Source organism: Sinocyclocheilus rhinocerous, unplaced genomic scaffold, assembly GCF_001515625.1.
Source record: "Sinocyclocheilus rhinocerous isolate Xijiao unplaced genomic scaffold, SAMN03320098_v1.1 scaffold711, whole genome shotgun sequence".
NCBI lineage: Eukaryota > Metazoa > Chordata > Actinopteri > Cypriniformes > Cyprinidae > Sinocyclocheilus > Sinocyclocheilus rhinocerous.
This window is the reverse complement of record NW_015641018.1, coordinates 493,797-515,378: the sequence shown is the minus strand read 5'-3', so window position 1 is coordinate 515,378 and position 21,582 is coordinate 493,797. Positions and strand designations below refer to the sequence as shown.

Here is a 21,582-nt window from a genome sequence, read left to right as displayed (position 1 = left end):
TAACTTGCTCTATTCTTTTTCTATTCTATCTGTTTTCTTTTTATTTATTATATAATTTTGAATAAAAAACAAGTAACGAACCCGCACACCATCAATACTTGCTAATTCTTAAACTTTATTAAACGCAACGTTTCGGTCCACAGACCTTCATCAGCCAAATTTGCCCAGATTGAATAAAAGCGTCTGCTAAATGACTAAATGTAAATGTAAATGTTATGGAAATAACAGTTACCACCATAAGCAATTCATTTATAACATGAACTGTTAATGAAACACGGAAACTGCTCCTGAATAGAATGAATATCAAACCTTCATGCAAATCCTTCCCAGCTAACACACGAAGTACCAGTTAAGTGATTTAATGCTACTGTATTTTTATTTCACACGTTGCATGCTCGTAGTTTCTTTTGTGCGTCAGTGAAGTGATATACAACGCGCTGCCGCCTTTGCGCATGCAATTGAAGAGTGCGCGCTATGAGCACGGTAGGCCTTTAACGTCTGACAGGACAGGATAGTTCATTTTTCTGAGGTGAGAGACTTTTATTTCGTAACAAGTTACGAAAATAACGATAGAATAATCGACAACATCTCATCTGACTGCAGATACTGAATTGGGACAGCACGTTTTTCTCAGGCACTCTTTAATTAACTGCATCTGACAAATGTTAACAGCTTTAACGCAGGTCTTTTAAAATAAAAGTCTCGCATCAGAAAAACATTAAAATTAATTTTTTTTGTGCTGATGTTGTTTCTTTGACTGTACACGCCGCGACCCACTCAGAAGGGTATAGCGACTTGATGGGTCCCATGGCCAAACCAGTTGAGAACCACTGTGTTAGTATATAGTTTGTATGCATTTTTATTGCAGTTTTTTTAAGAGATTAAAGGATGTTTACATGGTAAACCACAGTATATGAGCGTGCCAATATACAGCCATATCTCACCGCCCAAAACAAATTATATCTCATGTTTAACCACTATAGAGACATCAGAGCCAGCGGCAAATTCCAGAAGATCTGGCCGAGGTGAGGCGCTCTCAGCCGGTTCATGAGCCCTGAACGGCCGCTGACGCCCTGGAGCTCATATCTCTGAAAACGAAGCAAATTTTCAAATAGACGTCATCTTTATTAACAAACCGCATATTTGAAGTCTAAATAACTACATTCTCGCCTAAAAAAAACAGTATTATTTTTTAAAATTTTAGTGGATTTAGGCATCCTCTGTGAGAATTACTGCAAGCAGAGTGATAGAAACAGTGAAACAGTTGGAGTTAAGATATCGCTTGAATATTGCACTCTTATCAGCCAATCAGTTTCAAGGACCAGAATCTTTGTCTTTATGCAGTTTACATTTATGACTCAGAAGATTGGTTAAAAGAGTAACCTGCCCAGCAGAAAAGATGGCTGACTTAAAGGCCGCATTTAGGCTACATTAAACCCAATTCCGACTTTTTCTTCCCATGTGGCACAGACCGAATATGACATATGAACATGTAAACAGGAATAAAGCACATTGATTCCAATATTGTCAGATTATTCGTTTTGGGTAAACAAAAGCTTGTATTATCATTTTTTCCTGCGTTCATTACAAATTTATTTTCCTAAGCTTTTCTGGGTCAGTACTTCTACCTTGAGTTGTTTCGCCAAGCTGGTCATCTGGATTTAGTCAACACTGGATTTAGTCAACAAATCAGAATTGAAATGATCCTCACTGCTAATGGATAGAGTTCATTATAGCAAGGTATTATAGCAACCTCATTTTAACCAAATTTTCTATTTTAACCCAAAACATTTCAACTTAACCAATAGTGAGCAGATTATCATAACAGACTTTAACAGTTCGATTAAATTGGTTAAACCACTGAATTTTGTTCTGAATGCATCAGCAGCTTGTCGGCTGTTTTTCTAGTGTGTTTTTGTGTTGCGTGTGTGTTCATGTCATCCTCGCACCTGCTCCAAACTCCACCAGGACGCTACAACATCTCATTATCGGGCCGTTTTAAACCAAACGCTACTGCTTTCACTTCTGTTTTAATTAGAGAGGCTTTTTCAGAGGTCACATGAAATGAGCTTTTAATTAGTGTCAGCCATCAGTTGATTTCCTCTTTATTGAAGCCGTCTCTCTGGATACCTCTTTGTAGTTAATTGGATCAGAGAAGCACTCACAAATACACATACAAATCACTGTCAAAAGTTTGCAGCAGAAGCAAGTTTGTCAAACAAAAAGAAACTAACAAATATTTGAAAAGATGGCACGCTTGACTGCCAGCAGTGTATTCAGTCAGCACCTTTGTTGCATCCACGTTTAATTAATAAAGGGCCATTAAGCGCTCGTTAACAAAGGGGGATAATATACAGCCCCAGCTGGTGAGGGGAAGTGAATAAAATGAGAGAATGAGAAAGGAGAGAAGACCGATTGGTAGTTTTACAATATAAATGAGGATACAGAAAAAGCACAATCATGAAACTGTAAGAGCAGGAGTAGGCTAGCTGAAAAGACTGACTCTAACTCAGTAAGACACGGACAGGAGATGTTAGTCAAGCCTCAAGGTACTTCTCTGAAAGTTTAGCCTTGTGTAACCTGACAAAATCATCCATAAGTTGAATATAGCATCACAGTGACCCTTATTTTTTTTCTTTACAGTTTGAATATGGCACCAGAATGTCTTTGTGTTGTGGCTTATATATGGTCACACTAGGCTTGGGAGCATAGATGGGAAATTACTTTAAATCTGGGCAATCTTTTAAAATCTGGGCAATGCCACACACTAGGGCTTCTATTTTTAATAAATAATAAATTATAATCACCCTATTAATATTATACAATAACTTTATAATGAATTTAATAAACAATATACTATAAATATACTATTCATCATATTAATTTCTTAATTATATAACAACATAAATAATAAAATGTCAATATTATTATAAACCGTATATATTATATTATATTATATTAATTAACTCATATTTTATATAATGAATAAACAGACTAATTAATAATGAATGAATAAAATATAGGCTATTATGTATACTTTCCAGCAACATACGCAGGTCAAACTGTGACATTTGGATTTTTTATTCACTTAATTTGGTCAAAGCTAATCAAACTTGAAATATTTCACTTCATGTTCAGTGAGTAATAGCTTTTCATCCATCTATCTATCTATCTATCTATCAATCATAAGGGCTTGAAAACGAAAAAAAAATTTTTTTCAATCGGTTCACTCTGAGCAGAATCGATATTTTAAGCTCTCCTTGGGATGGACGTGGGAACTGGAGCCCTCCTTGGGCTAGACTCGGGGACTGGAGCCCGCTCTGGGCTAAGCTTGGGGACTGGAGCCCTCCTCTCTGGGCCAAATTTAGGGGACTGGGACCAACACTGGAGCTGGCTCAGGGGCTGGAGCCGACACTGGAGCTGGCTCAGGGGTGAGGATAAGGGCTGAGAACAGTCTTTTTCTCCTCAACCTCCTCCTTTGGTTAAGGGTGAACGGCGCGGCCGGCGGGCTTGAGAGCTGAGCGGCCGGCGGGCTTGATAAAGGAATGGCCGGCGGGCTTGACTTCGGAACGTGCAGTGTGTCCGGTTGCCATGACAACCTCACACGCTTCCTGCTGCTGCTCTAATCAGATTGTGAATTTGTAGATTTTCTATAGCAAAACTAAAATGTGTTTAAAAGTGCGACTGATCAAATCGTCCCTCGGTTTGCCCCCCCCCCGAACTCGAAGACATCTCTAATTTGACAGTTTACCATCTGATCTCACTCGTGACTCGAGGCTACGTAGGACGGGACGAAACCATGCAGTGAATGAAGGGAGATAATTTTGCAGGAAATGCAGAAATAAGCCGTAATTTTGTTTTATTTGTAACTCTTTGGTAGATACATTTATAATTTCTATTACATTACTACTACTACTACTACTACTGTTACTACTAATAAAACAGATCTCTGGGGGCCCCGAAAGTGCGTGGGCCCTTAGAATCGTCCTAACTTTCCCCCCCTTAGCGGCGCCCCTGTGTGTGTGTGTGTGTGTGTGTGTGTGTGTGTGTGTGTGTGTGTGTGTATATATATAGGAAATGGAAAGCTATTTACTCACTGAGCATGAACTATACATAAAGATAATATGGGTGTTTTCTTTTATCCAAGTTCTCTCCACTTAATATTCTACATAAAATAATTTACATATTGTAAAAGTTTTGACAGGAGGACAGCATGATCAAGTCACACAGATGATGAGCAAATAAATTAAATAATTGCAGTAACGGCAACAATAAAAAGGCTGGAATAGAATTCAAGACTGTCAGGCCTATCCTTCCAGGCAGAAAAACTTTATAAAACTACAACAACTGAAACCGAAAACAAAATTTTAGTACAAGGAATCAAGCATCTAGGTTTTGTAACTTTATCCTTCTTTTTCATCCTCCACCTTAAAACTCAACTCCTTGTTAAGGAGACAAAGAGAGTAATTTAAATCGATCTTAAAGTGCTGCAATTACAGAATCCCAGGCTGCAATTCTATAAGAGGGAAATGGATTTCTCTGCCCATCTGTGCTATATGGCCAAACCATGAGACCTGAATATAAAGCACTGACTAGATAACAAAATCAACCACCTGAGAGCGCTTTCGGCCAACATTTTCCCTTCAGCTTTGTTGTAAAACATATCCATTGTTGTCTTTTATGGCTCGCCGCAGACTCCACGAAACGAGCCTCTGTGTAGTTTTACAGTGACAGAAGGCAATCCTTTAGACGACAGTACCTCCTAAAGCTCAAGGACAGTGAGAGGTCAGGAAACTAGCAGACTTAGTTTTCAGGAAACTTCCACCTGACCTTGAGAAGTACTGAACGGTATTAAACTCACACAGAAGAGCTCTAGATGTCCATTTTAGACTCTACTGAACTGGCAGCACATAATGAGTGAATCGCCCAAGCGTCTGACAACCCAAATACAAGCGGCACGCCATCTACAAGCACATTGCTGGTTTATGAACTAATAAATTTGTGGCTGTTACCACTAAACGACACAATAAATAACCAATATTCCTGAACGGATGACTTGACCTTACTGTCCAGGGAGAAAATTGCGCTTTTCACGAAGAGGCTGGCGATCAGTTTCACGCTAAACTCAAAAGACAGATTCCCAAAGTGGCAATTACCGTCTTGACATCCGTTCTGAGGGAAAAAAGTGACTGTAATTCTTTCAAAAGTCCAAGTGAACAATTACAAGGGTGTATAAAAGAAGATAGCTTTTTAAAATGCAGTTTACATAATGAGACCAGGATACAGACTAGCTTTCGAACCACTATGACAGCTAGCTGACTCAGTCAGCATCATCTGAAGGGTTTTCAGCTCATCTATATTTATACAAGAAAGCGGCGCTAATTTCGGTCATTACATTTACTCTCTCAGACACACGCATTCGGTGACCTCTGAATTAAGAGCATATTCTAAAAAAGACTCCAACTCCACAGTCTAATCCATCAACACACTTGTATTTGACACGGTGAAGGAAGAGCTTGAAATAGGCAATTATTGAACCATCTCCTCGATTTACACCCATCCGCATTTCACCTTCACTTATACTTGGTGGATACGTGCAACACGCCATGGCATCGCTTGGTCAAAAATCAGCACTTTGCAGGCTGCGCAGGATGAATTTGGGATTCTCGTTGCAGATTCATTTGACTGCGAGGCTGAAGAGTGAGAAGTGAGGTACGTAAGGCAGAATGAAAAAGTGCAAGAAGACAAGGAGAAAGTGAGACAGAGGTCTGTTGCTCGAGGCATTTGATCCGGTCCGGGTGTCCTCTCGGATCGCCTGACAGATAATCCATTAAATGTTCCATCCCGCTGACAGGGATGGATTTCAGAAAACGCCTGTGAACACACACTCACATGCTGTAATTATTACTAGTCGTTTAAAAACACATTTTTCTTATGGTACTGGAATAATTGTGATGTTCAATCAAAAAATACAAATAAATAAAGCAAAAGACCGAAGTAAAGTGATTTTTTATTTTTATTTTTAAGTTTTATTTTCAACATTCTTGACCCATTTTAAAATATACATTCACTTTGAAAATACATTCAAGATTACAAAAAGCTAATTACATTTATTGTGGACTTTTAAAACATCTTCATGACAGGCACAGTATAAAAACCATACCACTTTATGACTATTTAAAATGAATAAACTAAATGCAAATGAATATACATTATGAACATGTAATAGGGAAACTTTTTCAATATTGAATTGACTGGTCAATAACACATTTTCATTAAGGCAGAAATATTGAAGACAAACAATACTTAATCTCTAGTTTTAAATTTTATACCCATAAAAAAAAAAAAGTCTCATCTCACTCTTCTAAACAAAATAAACCTTCATTCGGACTGGGACGGTGATATCATATGGAGATTAAGAAATCAATATCAGATTTGGGATGCTTTTCACAGTTCAATCATATAAAAACGAGGCTATTCCACCATATGACACTTTCACCATATTTCATGGTTTCCATTGGGATTAATATGAAAATATTAATTCATACTTATGATCAATAAAGGAAACTTTCCATAAAAAGGCTTAAGAGTAAGGCAATGAATATAACAGTTATTGATTGAGCTATAGAAATGGCTGCTTCCAGACAACAAAAAGGTTAACACGTTTCCCAAGACTGCCTCGCATTTAAGACCCTTTGAGAAGTTGGGGCTTGTGAAGAGGCTCTCAAATACAGCGTTGTCCCTGGAAAAACTGGACAAGATGCCCAGTGACTCTAGCAGGCTGGTACTGTGTGTAGCTGTGGTTCAGCGGGCAGATGAGAAAGGCATGTGTGTGTGAATGAAGTGTGTAAGGCTCTGTTTGTTTATGTCACGGTGATTCTGGCCACAGCCCTATTGGTTTGTGTATACTGTAATAATGGTGTGTATGCATATATGCATTTATTTCTTGGGAATGGCGGCAACAGCTTTCTTGGCGGCATCATCGAGGTCGGTGGCAGAGGTGATGGGCAGCCCGCTCTCAGACAGGATACGCTTTGCCTCCTGAACATTGGTTCCTGAACATCAACACATAAAACAATAGCAAAACACACTTTGGTTAATGGGAGTTTTTAAGCCTTCACTTTTATTCTGACACACATACCAGGGATGCATGATATACTCTACTGGCTATTTTCTTTTATTTATTGACATGTGTTAATATTATAATGTCCACTGTTGGACATTTAACTGTGGACTCTCACTTCCCATAATAGTTAAAGCTTGAGTTTCACCATTGTGTCCACAATCATGTTTATTTTAGCTTAGACATCTGAAGTGTATTTTCCTGTATGTTCATCGCAGGTTCACAAATAATAGTTTTTTTATTTATGCCTAATCATTTTTATCCGATCCAAAGACAAACTTAAATAATTTTTATAATACCAAACTTAAAATCAGCTGCTTATATCTAGGCACACACTATATGAAATAATATTAACAAATAAAAACTTTGTGTGTGTGTGTGTGTGTGTGAGATATTGTTTTAAGAAAAATTAAGTTTAGCTCTAAAATATCACCTACAACAAATTCAAAATATAAATATTATTATATAAATAAAAACAGAAATAAATAAAAATGAATATAATATAAATAATATAACAGAATAGAATACCAAAATATAATACCAAACCAATCATTAAAATAATTTGTTTTTTTAGACCCGCAGATTATAAAATAATACTAGCGAATAAAAAACATAGATTTTTTTTGTCCGTATTTTTTGTTTAGGTCCATAATATCATCCGTAACATTAAAAAAATCTAATAAAATGTTTGCTATAATGCATTAATAATGCAGAACATGATGCAGAAATAATGCCGTTTGATTGAGATTAATTGGAATGCACAATGAAAAAAACGTGACTTTTGAAAATTGTTAACATCGGAGTTATCGGTTTTTGCAAATGAACTCTTCATATTTTAAAATAATATTTGCAGATAAAAATAGGTCTGTTTAGGTCTTCTATATATAAAATACAAATAAATAATAAAACAAGTTAAATCTACAATAAAAAAACAAGTTTAGATCACACAAAAGTATAACTAATATTATATAAAACAAAATAAAATATTGTATTATATAAAAATTAAAGGGTTACGTATTCAACGTAATGATTATGTTCTGGGGTACTCTCCAAAATGGTGGAAGACGGTAACTCGGGGAGAAGAACTGCTGAATAAATTATGATATTATTGTTTTCTTTGTGCACAAAAAGTATTCTCGTAGCTTCGTAAAATTAAGGTGAACCCCTGATGTCACATGGACTATTTTACCGATGTCCTTGCTACGTTTCTCTCTCAGATTCCATCAAAAATATCTTAATTTATGTTCCTAAGATGAACAAAGGTCTCACGGGAACGACATGAGGGTGAGTAATTAATGACAGAATTGTACTTTTTGGGTGAATTATCCTTTTAAGCATAATTTAATAATGCTTATCATTATCCATCTTTACGACAAGGCCTAGGAAAGAAATCTGGCTAGAGTAAAAAATCAGAAAAAGTCATTGCTTTCTCAAAATGCTGTGAGTGGCAGGGAAGAGTTTGGGGAGTGTGTCTCTGCTGGTTTGAAGGAGCAGTAGTGTTGAAAATGCTTTGGGATCGCTCCATTGGCTGAAAAGGACAGGAAATGTTCCATTGGCTGAATGGCAATGGGGTTTTTCGTTCCATTGGCTGGAAACGAGAGTGCTGCGTTCACAGGCCAGGGGGGACGTGTTGGTGCCAGCTGCAGGCGTCCCGACTGAGCACGCACTGTATTATTTTGCTTGGGCCGCTCTTGCGGTAACACAGTGACTCTGAATGTCACTGAACTCTGGCCCCCTGACACAGGGCTAGGGCCCGGGGCCAACACAATAAAACAAATCAGAAAACTACTCCACAGGGGTCAAAAGGACGAAGACAGATTGCGAAGAAAAGGCAGAAGGACAAAAAGTACAGGGAGTGGAAGTTGTGAGATGTAAGTGAAGGAATAACAGACACGTGAGATGTGTGTGACTCTGTTGAGTAGAGGTGAGCAGCTGTGGATGACAGACGTGCTGGTTTCACGGGTGAATGTGGATCTCTCACTCAGACAATGTGTCAAAAACAAGCCTATTAAAAAGATGGATTTCTGTTTTTTTTTTTTTACTTTAATTTTTTTAATGTTATTTTTAAACTAGTGAAGAAGGAATTTGAGCAAAATGTTTAATAATGATTTGCAAACTACAACAGTGCACAGGACGTTTTCATTTGTTTTTACATTTTTAAAATTTACTTTTAAAATAAAATAAAAATAAAAAACATTTTCCGTTATATTTTCCCCCATTATATTCTATTATATGTTGCATTTATACTTAGTTTATTATATATTTAATTTAAATTATTTTATTACGTCAGCATCTTGAGCTTAATTGCACTCTATTTTATATTTTAATAATTTTTTTTCTAAACATATATTTTTGTTTTATTTAATAATCTATAACTATTTTTAATTAAAAAAATTTTTTTATCTAAAAACTTATTTAAATATAATTTTGTATTTAACAATTATATGTTTTATCTAATAATGTATTATTTTATTTTCATAAGCTTATATGATAATATTTTTTTACTCTTATATTATTATTATAAACTTATTTTATTTTGTTTTATTAAGTTATTCAGACTAATTTAAACATGAACTATCATACATTTAAAAAAATATATTTTTAATTTTATACATTATTTATACATTTAAATTTACATTATACAGTCTAAATTTTAGAGAGTGTCTAGGAAATAAAAGAAAAGGGGAATGAGATCAGAACATGATGCGAGTCAGGCTTGAACTTGCATCGCCCACATGAGCACCTCAGCACCATGGATCTACATGCAAGCTGCTAAGCCACGACTCCAAAGTGTTTACCTAAATGCATTATCCTGCATATAAATCTGAACATTATCAGATTGGATCTGGAATTCTACAAGTGCGAAAATATGTCTTTTAATGTGTCTGCACAGTATATCTGACTTATAGTAAATACATTTAAGCAACATACTTACATATAACTCTAAAATATCTCTATGCCAACGTACAAGTATCTGTATACATGTGTGTGTGTACGTGTGTGTTGTTGTTGTCCAGTGTAATTATGATAATACTCGCTCTCTCAGGGGAGAGGATGTTCTAATCAATAGCAGTTTCATGAGGAATTCAATTACCAGCACCACTTAACTACTGATATTTCAGCGCTTTTGTCCGCTCGCACAATAACTCATTTCTAACACGTCTCCCACATTTGGCAGCACAAAACAATCAATTGTATAATTTCATTAGCAGAGGACGAGGGCGAGCAGGGCTGTGTTCTGGGAGTATAGAATATCCGCCGTCCGCCGCTGCTTGACAATGCCGAGTCGTCTGAGGGCAACGAGAGCAAACTTCAACAATAGCATTGAAAAATACTCATATATACACACTTATAGGGATTTTTGGACTGCTCTGATAGGAGGCTCTTAGATGGCCCTGTGTGAGTCAAATCTCTTCATTTGTTATGTATGTGGTAATATCTCACACATATATTGATCTCAGCATCTAAGAGCTGACAGGCACGCAGGTCTGTACTCACTCACTGCCACTAGGTGCTGCTAGAGACCAACTTAACACCAAAACCAAGCAGAATGATTCCGTATTAATTGGCCTATGTCTCTGAATAAAGCTTACTTTAGAGCATCTAATGTTTAAACATGCATACTCATTATGGAACTGACAGAATATGATTATGAATAAGTATGCACAGATAATAATAATTCGATGTTTCGAAAAGGAGTTCTATCAGAAAACTACTGACACGCGAGTTATCATTCTGCAGCATTATCTTAGCACAACCATTCAAAAGTATGGGGTCAGGCAGTTCAAGCAGTGCAAATGTTTTCAACACTGATAATAAGAAGAAATGTTTCTTGAGCATCACATTTCTGAAGGATCACATGACACTGAAGACTGGAGTAATGATGCTGAAAATTCAGCTTTGATATCACAGGAATAAATTACGTTTTAAAATATATTCAAATAACAGTTAAATTGTAATTGTAAATTGTAAAAATCATATTTTACAATATTACTGTTTTACTGTGTTTTAATCAAATAAATTCAGCTTTCAAAATAAAAAAAATATAAAAACAATAAATACATAAATATATATATATCGTGTATATATGTGTGCATGTGATGTATGTATGTATGCATGCGCGCGTGTGTGTGTGTATATATACAGTATATATATATATATATATAAATATATATAAAAAAATTTAATAATAAAAAAATCTTAACAAAAATGTTTGAACAGCAATCTACATAAATATCCACTAAAATACACAATATTGTGAAGACTAAATGCATCCAAACTCCTTTATATCTGCTCTGGCATGATTGGTATGAGGCCCTCTAAAAAAATTTTTTTGTCCTCTTTCTAGTCATATACACTTCACAAATCAGTGTACAAAATACTATTGCTGGTAACCAAAAAGGTGTTTTGGAACATCTAGTACCCAAGTGATCTAGTACTCGCAGCTCCATTTAACACATTTTACCATATTTAAATTCTTATTGAAGTATTTCACAGGCTCCGGCACTAAATTTGCACAGAAATGTAGCAGATTCAGATAACTGGATGCTAAAATAGAGAATAAAACCAAAGATATTTCAGATTATTCCAAAGATAAGATTTGTCTTTGACTTTTAAATGAATATGACACATTTCTTTAGGATAGTGTCATACAGAAATCATAATTTTACATACTTTTCCCTTGCAACAGTAATTTTATGATATTTTTGGTACAATCAAGCAAATTTACACAATTGAAAAATAATATTTTTTCTATCATATGTCTGATTACAATTTCAATACATCTTTATGCAGCTATATGACATGTATAGCCCGTACATTTAAAAAAAAGACGACAAAAATAATTCCAATATTAATTAAAACACGTGAATTTTTAAGATTTAAATTGACCCAGTGTTTTTGAGTGAACAACTTTGTTGTACTTTTGGTCTGAACTGAGTCCCACCGATCCAGCAGGTTGAAGAACAAAATCTTACAGTATACCCAAACAGGATGTTCTTTATGTGTTTTTGACAGTCTTGGGTATCTATATGAAGGAGCTGATTGTGAAAAAGCTGGAAGAAGAGAGTATAGGTCCATACACACGCACACACTCATATGCATCTGAAGTCTTTCTTGGAAAGGTGGGACTTACGGAGAGGCTGGGTATTGAGAAATGGGCCTGAATCAATAGGCAGCTAATACACCTAAACTCTAAGCTGGGAAGCATCTTATAGCGATGTGGCTGATCAGACATGATCAGCCACAGACAGAGAGACAGAATAGACGATCGATCTGTAAGCAGCATGCTGCCTCTTACACCCATTACTGAGGGCTTTCAGGCCACTGTGTCTAATTCACTTTTCCAGAGAGGGCAGGCGAATCTAAGCCACTATTGCTTCAAGGCATTTTCATTTGGATGGAAAATGCTTTGTGAAAATGGTGTGTCAGTAATTACCTTTGCACTATGTATGATATAAAGGCTTTTAGCCATTTAATTTACAGGGCTAGTTCAAAATAAAAATGACTGAATTCTTTTTAAAACGTAAATTTAAATGCATTACATTTTTTTAAGTGAATGAACATTATTAAAGGGATAGTTTACCCAAAAATGAAAATTCTGTTGTCAATTACTCACCCTCATGTCGTTCCGATCCAGTAAGACATTCATCATTCATCACCGTAACACAAATTAAGAAATGAAATCCGAGAGTTTTCTGACCCTACATAGACAGCAAGGGAACTACCACGTTCAAGACCCAGAAAGGTAGTAAGGACATCGTTAAAATAGTCCATGTGACATCAGTGGTTCAACGTGACAGACTTCGACGCACATTCACGAGAGTACCATGATGCATGTGTGTGGTGCTGCTGACGCAGGAGCCGGCGTACTGATGTAGTAGAACCCGGATGCTCTGTGGCTTGTTTGCAAGCTTTGTAGCTTCATAAAATTGAGGTTGAACCACGGCTGTCACAATGACTTTAGGTCTTAAAGGTTTGGAACGACATGAGGATAAGGGTACATTTTGACAGAAAGATCATTTTTGGGTGAAATATCCCTTAACCCAAGGGTTCCCAAACTTTTCAGCCCACGACCCCCAAAATAAGAGTGCCAGTACCTCGGGACCCCCACTTTCCTGTGAGGTGGTTAAAGTATACAAACGTTTTGCACAACGGCACACATGCACTTATAGCATAATGACAACACAAAGGAACAGAACAGTCTAACAACAATAATATTATTTTATAGTAATTTACTCATTACTTACATTTCAACATTAATCTTACCTAATTAGTTGGGTGGGCAACATGCTGAAGTACAAAACTCCATGCTGGAGTTTTATTTTTAACTCAACTTATAATTTTTTATTTATGGGTAAAATATGCTATTTCTAATCCTTTAAAAATTATTTGATTTCTGGAAATCATCTTGCGACCCCCTGAGGGGTCCTGAACCCTACCTTGGGAACCCCTGCCTTAACCATTTAAACTGTATTCAATGACGTACAGCAGTATTTGGCTCATTGCCAACATATTGGCCCACATGTGCATTTCCCCCGAAGGTGCAAATATTATCAGAAAATTAAATATGATGCGCATTTAATTGTGCAAAATATCTTCATGCTGCTCTTGTCCTATATTAAGGCTGTCCTCAGAAGGACAGGGTACGGCATGGACAAACGAGGGGCAGAAAACTAATGGAGTGGAGTATATGTCTCTCTCCGGGCAAAACGACTCAGCTGTTTTCTGCCAATTATCCTAATGGCCAGATGGGAGCAGGCTGAGGCCCAGTGTCACACGAGCACGTAGCGTTAGCATACACAGGTGAGAGGTCCCGCAATCAACGCCTGGCCCCTCTGCTCCTCTCACTGCCACCAAACAAATGCTGCGCCGTGACACACTTGCTAACCAACACCAACAATCTCTACACTTGACAGGCACAGGGTTGCTTACAGGTAAAGGTTTTACAGAACACATTTTAAAAATTAGAAGTTAAACTGGAACCTTTTTTTTATTTTGCCATTTTCGCCTTTATTATGATTGGACAGATCAGCAAAGTGGGGGAGAGAGAGAGGGAAAGGTCCTGAAGTCGGGATTCGAACTCGGGACGCCCATAGCGTAACAGCACTACATGTCGGCACTCTGCCCACAAGGCTATCGGTGCCAACATTAAACTGGAACCTTTGATTCAGAAATTGCATGTTTTGATTTAATTGACATTATTTGGCCACACCCACCTTCGAGCCTAACCACCAGGGGAACCTTGAGCTCCAGTTCTCTGCAGGCCTTGGTGATGCCGTTAGCAATGATGGCACAGTTAACAATCCCCCCAAAGATGTTTACCAAGATGGCCTCTACCTGAATGCAGAAAAAGAAGAAAAACTGGGTGAAAAAAGCTTTATTTAGATAAAAACATGACACTGCATTAGCAAATGCAATCTTTAAGAAGATAAAAAGGCAAGAAAGCAAAACCTTCAGGGTTCTCACAAATTTTTTTTTTTTAATTATTAAGATGGTAACACTTTAGTATAGGGAACAATTATCACTATTAACTAGTTGTTTATTAGCATGCCTATTATTAAACATATTGGCTGTTAATTAGTACTTATAAAGCATATATTCTGCATGACCATATTCTACATCCACTAAGCCTTAACAACTTAACAACTACCTTACTACTATTATTAGTTTATTGAGGCAAAAGTCGTAATTAATGGTTTATTAATAGTGAGAATTGAACATTGAAATAAAGTGTGACCATTAAAATCAATCAATTTCAAAGCAATTAAACATTAGAGTTGAGGATAGTTGGAAAAGTTCATATTCATGATGGACGATCATGAAAATGTCTATTATTTGTAACACTGTATAACAGTTCTGATATTTGCAGGCTTTCCATGACTGGAGAAAACCCTGAACCTCACATGAAAAAAGACCAGCTGCCAAATATGCTATTAGCATTAGCATGCTAAAAACCTTCATGGGGCTGGAAAAGAGATTTGAGGTGCTTAAATCCTGAAATGAGCAGCCCACCTGAGGAGAAGTTAGATATTTGAGCCTAGTACAATGCTATATAATGACCATAATTCCTCAAAAGGGGAAAAAAAAAAGCAGATTATACTTCACACAATCCAACGGTCATTTACATAAATGTATAGCAGCAATCAAAGGGACATTAATGTGTGCAAACACGCACACACACACAGAATTGTTAACAGCTCATGAATGTGTTACTCTTACAAGGTAAGAATTTAAATGACTCAATGTCAATTTATTTCTGTCAAATTAGCAAGTCAACAGATCAGATTAATTTGGCATGTTTACACATAATCTATGCTAATCTGTGGCAGTGACTGCTGGCTGCTTTCGGTGGTAATGATGTTTACATGGTTAGAGAGGAAATCAGAGGATCAGAGAGATATTGGCAGTTTCACCCACAAATGCTGTTACTCGCCTTACCGGCTAGAAACTAGAGCTCCCTATTTTGTGAATATGTGTAGTGTGAACATGAGTTCAGACACTAGCAAGGTTTTCTAAACACTGGGATTTTGAGAACTCAATCATCTGTTACATGATTAAGAAGTCACACATTACGTGTAGCTTGTTCTTTGTAATTGCATCTTTGTTGTAGCCATTTAAAAATCACGGTGACATTATTAAGTTTGTTTATAACAACAACAACAATAATAATATTTTACTGACTTTTTTTGTTTAATGCAGAATAGACAGTTTAAAATGGCATAATTGCTTTTTATTTATCTATTTTATATATTATTATTATTAATTATTTAATATTTATTCTACACATTTAAATACTCAGTTAATAATCATGATTTGTTTTGTCTAAAAAAAACTGTTCATAATGGCATAAGTGCTTTTTTCATAATTTACATTTCTGTTTATTATTATTAATTTTAGAAGTAACAACAACAACAACAACAATAATAATACATTTACAAACAATTTTTGTTTAATGCAGGATAAACACCTAGGTTCATAATGAAATAATTGTTTTTTTTCACTATTTATTTGATAAATTATAGATAATAATAATAATAATGTATTATTAAATATTAATAATTATTAAATCCATTATTAATTATTATTAATGATTATTATTATTTACAAGCTACAACAGCAACCAATAATATCCAATAATAATAATAATAATAATTATTATTATTATGGTTATTATTGGTGATGATAATATTATAAATATACATCCAAATACAAAAAAACAAACAAAAAAAAAACACAAATTTGACAATGATACATAAATAAAAATAATAGGTTTTGATGCCTTCATAAACAACATTTTCAATAAATAAATATAGCGAGTAGCTGATGCTCACTAGTTTTTATAGTGTATTCTGGAAATTTTTAGGCAGTTTCAGTGCAATGCAACCATCTTGACAGCCCTCACAATGGCTGACTCCCCAGACAGTGCAATTACTACTGACTAAGACACACCTGGACACACATAGAGAGAAAAAGAAAATTCATATACGATTTTTACATAAAAAGGGGAAAAGAATCAAAGATAAATCCACAGGCTGCCACACAATAGAGGTGAAAAGACTGAGACAGAAATAGATACAGGCCGAGACCCATGCACAGAGAGGCAAGACAATGCCTCCACCAACAGGTACATCCCCACCTGGCTGAGCTGCCAGATGGCAAATCCACATCTTTACATCCCGAGATATCGCGGACAGCTAGTGTTTCATTGTCAACTTGTGATATAAATAAATCCACACCAAAACAAATGAAGCAAAACACATCTGGCTGTGGTGTTGCTGACAGACTATAGGGCGCCCAATGCCAGAGTTTCCAGCATGTGACCCTGAAACAGCACACGGCAGATGAGTGTGGGGTCTGTTAGTGGATCTGACAGACTGGATGGAGTCAGAAAAGGGAAACTGTCTGTAATGTCCAGCTGCTGATGCTGGAACTGGCAGGCATTTGCCATGACTGCAGAATGTCTACATCTGCTGCGTCCTCCCCATCAATGGTAACGTCTGAGCTACTGCAGTTTACACATTAATGCGCAACTCCAGCAAGATACAGACAGGAAAAAGCATGATAAGTAGAGACACAGTCACAGCTCAGCCAAAAGGGAGTAAAACTTGACCCAGACCTTTCAATTCAGAGCTCTGCTCAAACTGAGAAGCCTATCGTCACAAACACAACCACACCGAAGCATGTCACACTGACTAAAGTATGTCACACAGACTAAAACTAGCTCAGAATTCAAATCAAAAGGTTTAAAATGTCTGAGACCAAATATGTATTCAATATATATTTTTTCTCCATTATAAATTATATTATCAGCACATCAAATTAGTGAAAAGTTGATAATAAAATGAAATAATTCAACTATTTATTAGATTAGATTTTCAATCCCAGAATTTCAAGGTGGCCTTAGACTTTTGGGTCCCAATACACCTAAAATAGCTGACTGAAATACAGGTGAATAATTAATAATAATTAAAAATCAAGGTAACAATAAAGTTTTAAAATATAAAATAAAAATGTGAAAAAAGTGATGAAATTTGTGATTGACATTATTAAAATGAATAAGAATAAAAACGCATTTTATGCATGATTAAAATGTAAATAATTAGGATATATATTATTTTTCCTACGGTTTTATTTCTGGTATGAAAGAAAAAAAGATTTGTGATGTCATTTCCTGTCACATTTAAGACTCACAAAAAATGGAATATATTTTATTGAAATACAGGAAATTAAAGTAAGATCTAAGGTGAACAATGTTATTAATACACACACACACGCACACACACACACACACACACTGTGTATATATAAAGTATATATTAAGATAAAATAATATGGACAAAATAATTTTTTATGTCATTTTCTTTCACATTCGGGTCTTATAATTGGGGTATATTTTATTGAAATACAAGAAATTAAAGAATAATGTCAGGTGATTGTAATGTTATAGCATATATAAAAAATGATAAAATATATGAGTCAAATACAAGCATATACAATTAAACCTGATTTGTGATGTCATTTCCTGCCACATTTGAGTCACATAAGCTCTTTGCTGTTCCCAGCTGCTTTAGGTTTGCTCTGCTCCTCAGGTTTTCCCTACACTCCTTCCACTGACACTAGAGGGCAGCACAGATCCAGGAGCAACAGCACAAAGCCTCATTCTCCACACAATAGTGTCTTCAGCAGCAGCACATTTTTCAAACCGGCCTTTATTGTGCACAGTCATATTTCTTCCAGTCATGCGTTTCCTATTGACATCTATGTATATTAATGATACAGTAGGCATGATTTATGCTTTCTCGTACATGAGTAAATGCTGCTTCGTAAAAATATAGTGCACTTCGCTCAAACTGCCAGTGGGATTCAGAATGAAAAAGAACAAATGCGATAGAAACTGTCAGAGGTGCAGGATCTTGTTTTCCTATTTTTCACAAAACAAACTCGTTTTGCTGTCGGACTGCACCTCCAGGCTTGAACATTCTGAAGCAAATTTCTAGCATATTGCATTAATGGTGAAGTAGAGCATATGCAACGCAGAGCAGGCTTTGCTTATGACAGTGACATGAAAAAGAGGGCTGAATGCACTACAGGTATTGACACAAAGTAGCAGACCACAGATTGATCTAGAAAATAACTTTGTGTGTATATGCTAAACATGAAGCTGTCTTACATTTTATTTTGCTCATTTCAGCTGTCCACCTGTCAACAAGTCAACAAATCAGCTCTTGCTTTTCATAGCTGCAGTAATCCAATTCGTCTACTCTTTGTTGAGTGCAAGCTCAATTTAGATCAATTTATAACTGATTAAGATAGTTAGTCATCTGTACTCCTAAAAGATGTCAAAATAAATGAATGAATGATTTTATTTTATTTTATTTTTGATTGATTAGATTTTTTTAATTTAATTTAATTTAATTTAATTTAATTGCAATGGAATGGAAACACTGGAAGCCTGCTTCTGTCATGGAATTAAACTAAAATAAAAAAAAAAAAAAAATTAAAAGGTAATTGCAACTTTTCATTTAACATTCCTGATTTTTTTTTTTTTTGAGAAATATAAACTTAGAATTGCAAGAAAGACGTCTGAATTGTGCGATAAAAAAATTGCAAATAGCCGTTTTATTCTTTTATACCATAGCAGAAATAGGCTTTCATAAGAAACAATGCTCCCTGAGAATTATAATGATACAAATACGAATGCTCATCCTCCAAAGCCATCTGCAACATAATTAGTTTATTGGCTATTTTTATACATTTTTTAAAGTCCTTCGATATGTTACAGCCAAACGTCTTGTAGAGGAAGTATGTCAATACAGGAAAGAAAACAACGAATGGGATCTTGAATGCCATTTTGGGGCATTCTCTGCATCTGCAAACAGTATCAAAGCCCTCTTAAGCAAAGTATACCATCTCTCAGAGTTGCTGTTTGTCTGCATTATCCGCCAGTGGGTCTAGTATCACATGATTTTTCTAGTATCATGACTTCTAAGAAAGCTGTGAGTAACGGCATCAATATGTTGTCCCTGTTGGTTTTCACTTTTAAGAAAGCAGCCTGTTTTTGATTAGGCCTTTTCATCTTTATTTGCTTTGGAGTATCTTTTGTTTCAGGGAACGTTCTCTGCGACACGAGACGTCTCTGGTGTTGGTAGCGGGTTTGTGCCAATAGCTTGTACACTGCGCCCACTGGTCAATCATTAGTTTCCTCTGTCCTCTGTGATGTGATTTAAAGCCTTGGAACAATAATCCCCAAAAAAAGATGAAACAAAAGCCGTTTGATTTAAAAAAGGAGGCAAATCTCCATTAATGCTGTGCTCATTAGAAATACCGTTGTGCCGCTATCAGCGCCAGGACGTGTGTTATGTGGTCGGGGAGCACTGGCATTATCATCCAACCGCACATTGGCAGCTGTGCTCCCAGAGAAAGGGGGGTCTACACCGTTGACCAGTGCTAATCAATCTGTGGTAGTGCATCCGTCTTTTGTTCACGCCTAAAAGAGTGAAAACCTTCGTCTCGCCGTACCCTATTAGCACCATTGTTCTGGTTTATCTGCGCAACGCAGGCTTCGTACACTAGCTTTCGGATGCTTTCGCACCTTAGTCTCTTAGTTGATGTGGAATACTTCAATAAGCTAGAAGTCAAAGGTTAAAACCCAACATTTTCAAATGAAGAGGGGCGGCTGACAGCAGTCATCCATCTGAAAGGAGGAGCGAAAGGGGAATTGTTTGTTTTGCACATTAGAAAGGCGAAATAATGGCATTTCTGTAGGTGTGTAGACGGATATCAGGCGAATTGCTTCCTTATAGTTTTAAATATTAACAGTCAGAGCATGAATACATGAGACGCTTTTGAGGAAAAAAGGCACATTATCAGAGCTGGGAAACACTTCTGATGGACAAAATGCTCCAACATGCCATTTGAACAGACTGGGCTTCACATCTCATATCAGTCACCCAAACTTCGCATAGTCATAGAGATATGAAAATAATATTCAAATATTTTGGCAAAGTGTAAGCTTAGTGACAGCAAAGTCAGTGCCATCGATAAGAAAGTTAATATGCTTTTTCCTTTTTGATATCTTTTGGCTCTCTTCATTTGGCACAATCTTATCAAATCTAGAGGCTATTTTTCCCCTTCTGCTAATCCATTGCCAGTGGTTCTGCCGTTCCTCTGGAGCAAAGAGAAAGAAAAAAAGGGACGGGGGGAGAGAAAGACGTGGTTTGGTCCCAGGCTGTTATTGAGGGCTCAGATTGGGCCTGGCACAGGGGATAAGAGAGAAATAATTATCCAGCCTGCTGAAGCATGACAGCTTCTCTCTTCACAGAGAGTGAAGGAGATGAAGCATTGTGTCAAAAAATCAGCTCGCAAAACACAGACACATCTTGACACCGCCATTCCGAGTAACGCTTCGTGTTAGGAGACACTAGAGAACCGCCGGTCGACTTTTCTTGATTGACAGTTTTAACGGGATCTCTCTTCCGGCTTGTGGCTGGAGCTGAACGTATCGAATGCATCTTGGTCAACACGAGCTTCAGGCAACCTGATCTCATGACTAAAACGTACCTGTGAGAACTTTTTCGCAAGATGCGAAATACGTACCGGCATGTAAGTTTCGTGACATATTCGATGTGAAATGTCCAATGAGTGGCGCTAAAAGAGTGTTTGTTTTTTTCCCCTGGAACACATGAACGTACATATAGTACGCTTTATGTGATGTTGGTTTTGTATGTGTCACCGCAGTTCTGATTTGAAATGTCCATTGAGTGGCGCTATAACTCTAAATCCCAAAGTATACTTCAGATTTTTACGCGTACGCTAGCGTATGCGAACAGTCGAACGTGTAGCCTTTCAAAGTATACTCCATTTCATGATGTGCAGGAACGCACGCGGTCGGCGCATGCGCTCTAGAACACTTCATCCATGTCCAGTGTCTGCTCTATTTTTCCTCGTTAAGTTATGAC

The 21,582-nt window shown here is 36.5% G+C and overlaps 1 protein-coding gene across 1 annotated transcript in view; it reads right to left on the bottom strand.

Annotated features, from left to right (window-relative positions):
• Positions 1–6,047: 6,047 nt before the first annotated feature.
• Positions 6,048–21,582, bottom strand: part of LOC107753779 (succinyl-CoA ligase [GDP-forming] subunit beta, mitochondrial) — a 110,748-nt gene continuing 95,213 nt past the window's right edge. Inside the window, exons 10-11 of the mRNA XM_016570004.1 lie at positions 14,341–14,461; positions 6,048–7,055 (exon numbers count right to left, since the gene is read on the bottom strand). Coding sequence (XP_016425490.1) covers positions 6,940–7,055; positions 14,341–14,461 — 237 coding nt within the window. The 3' untranslated portion in view covers positions 6,048–6,939. The remainder of the gene's footprint in view (positions 7,056–14,340; positions 14,462–21,582) is intronic.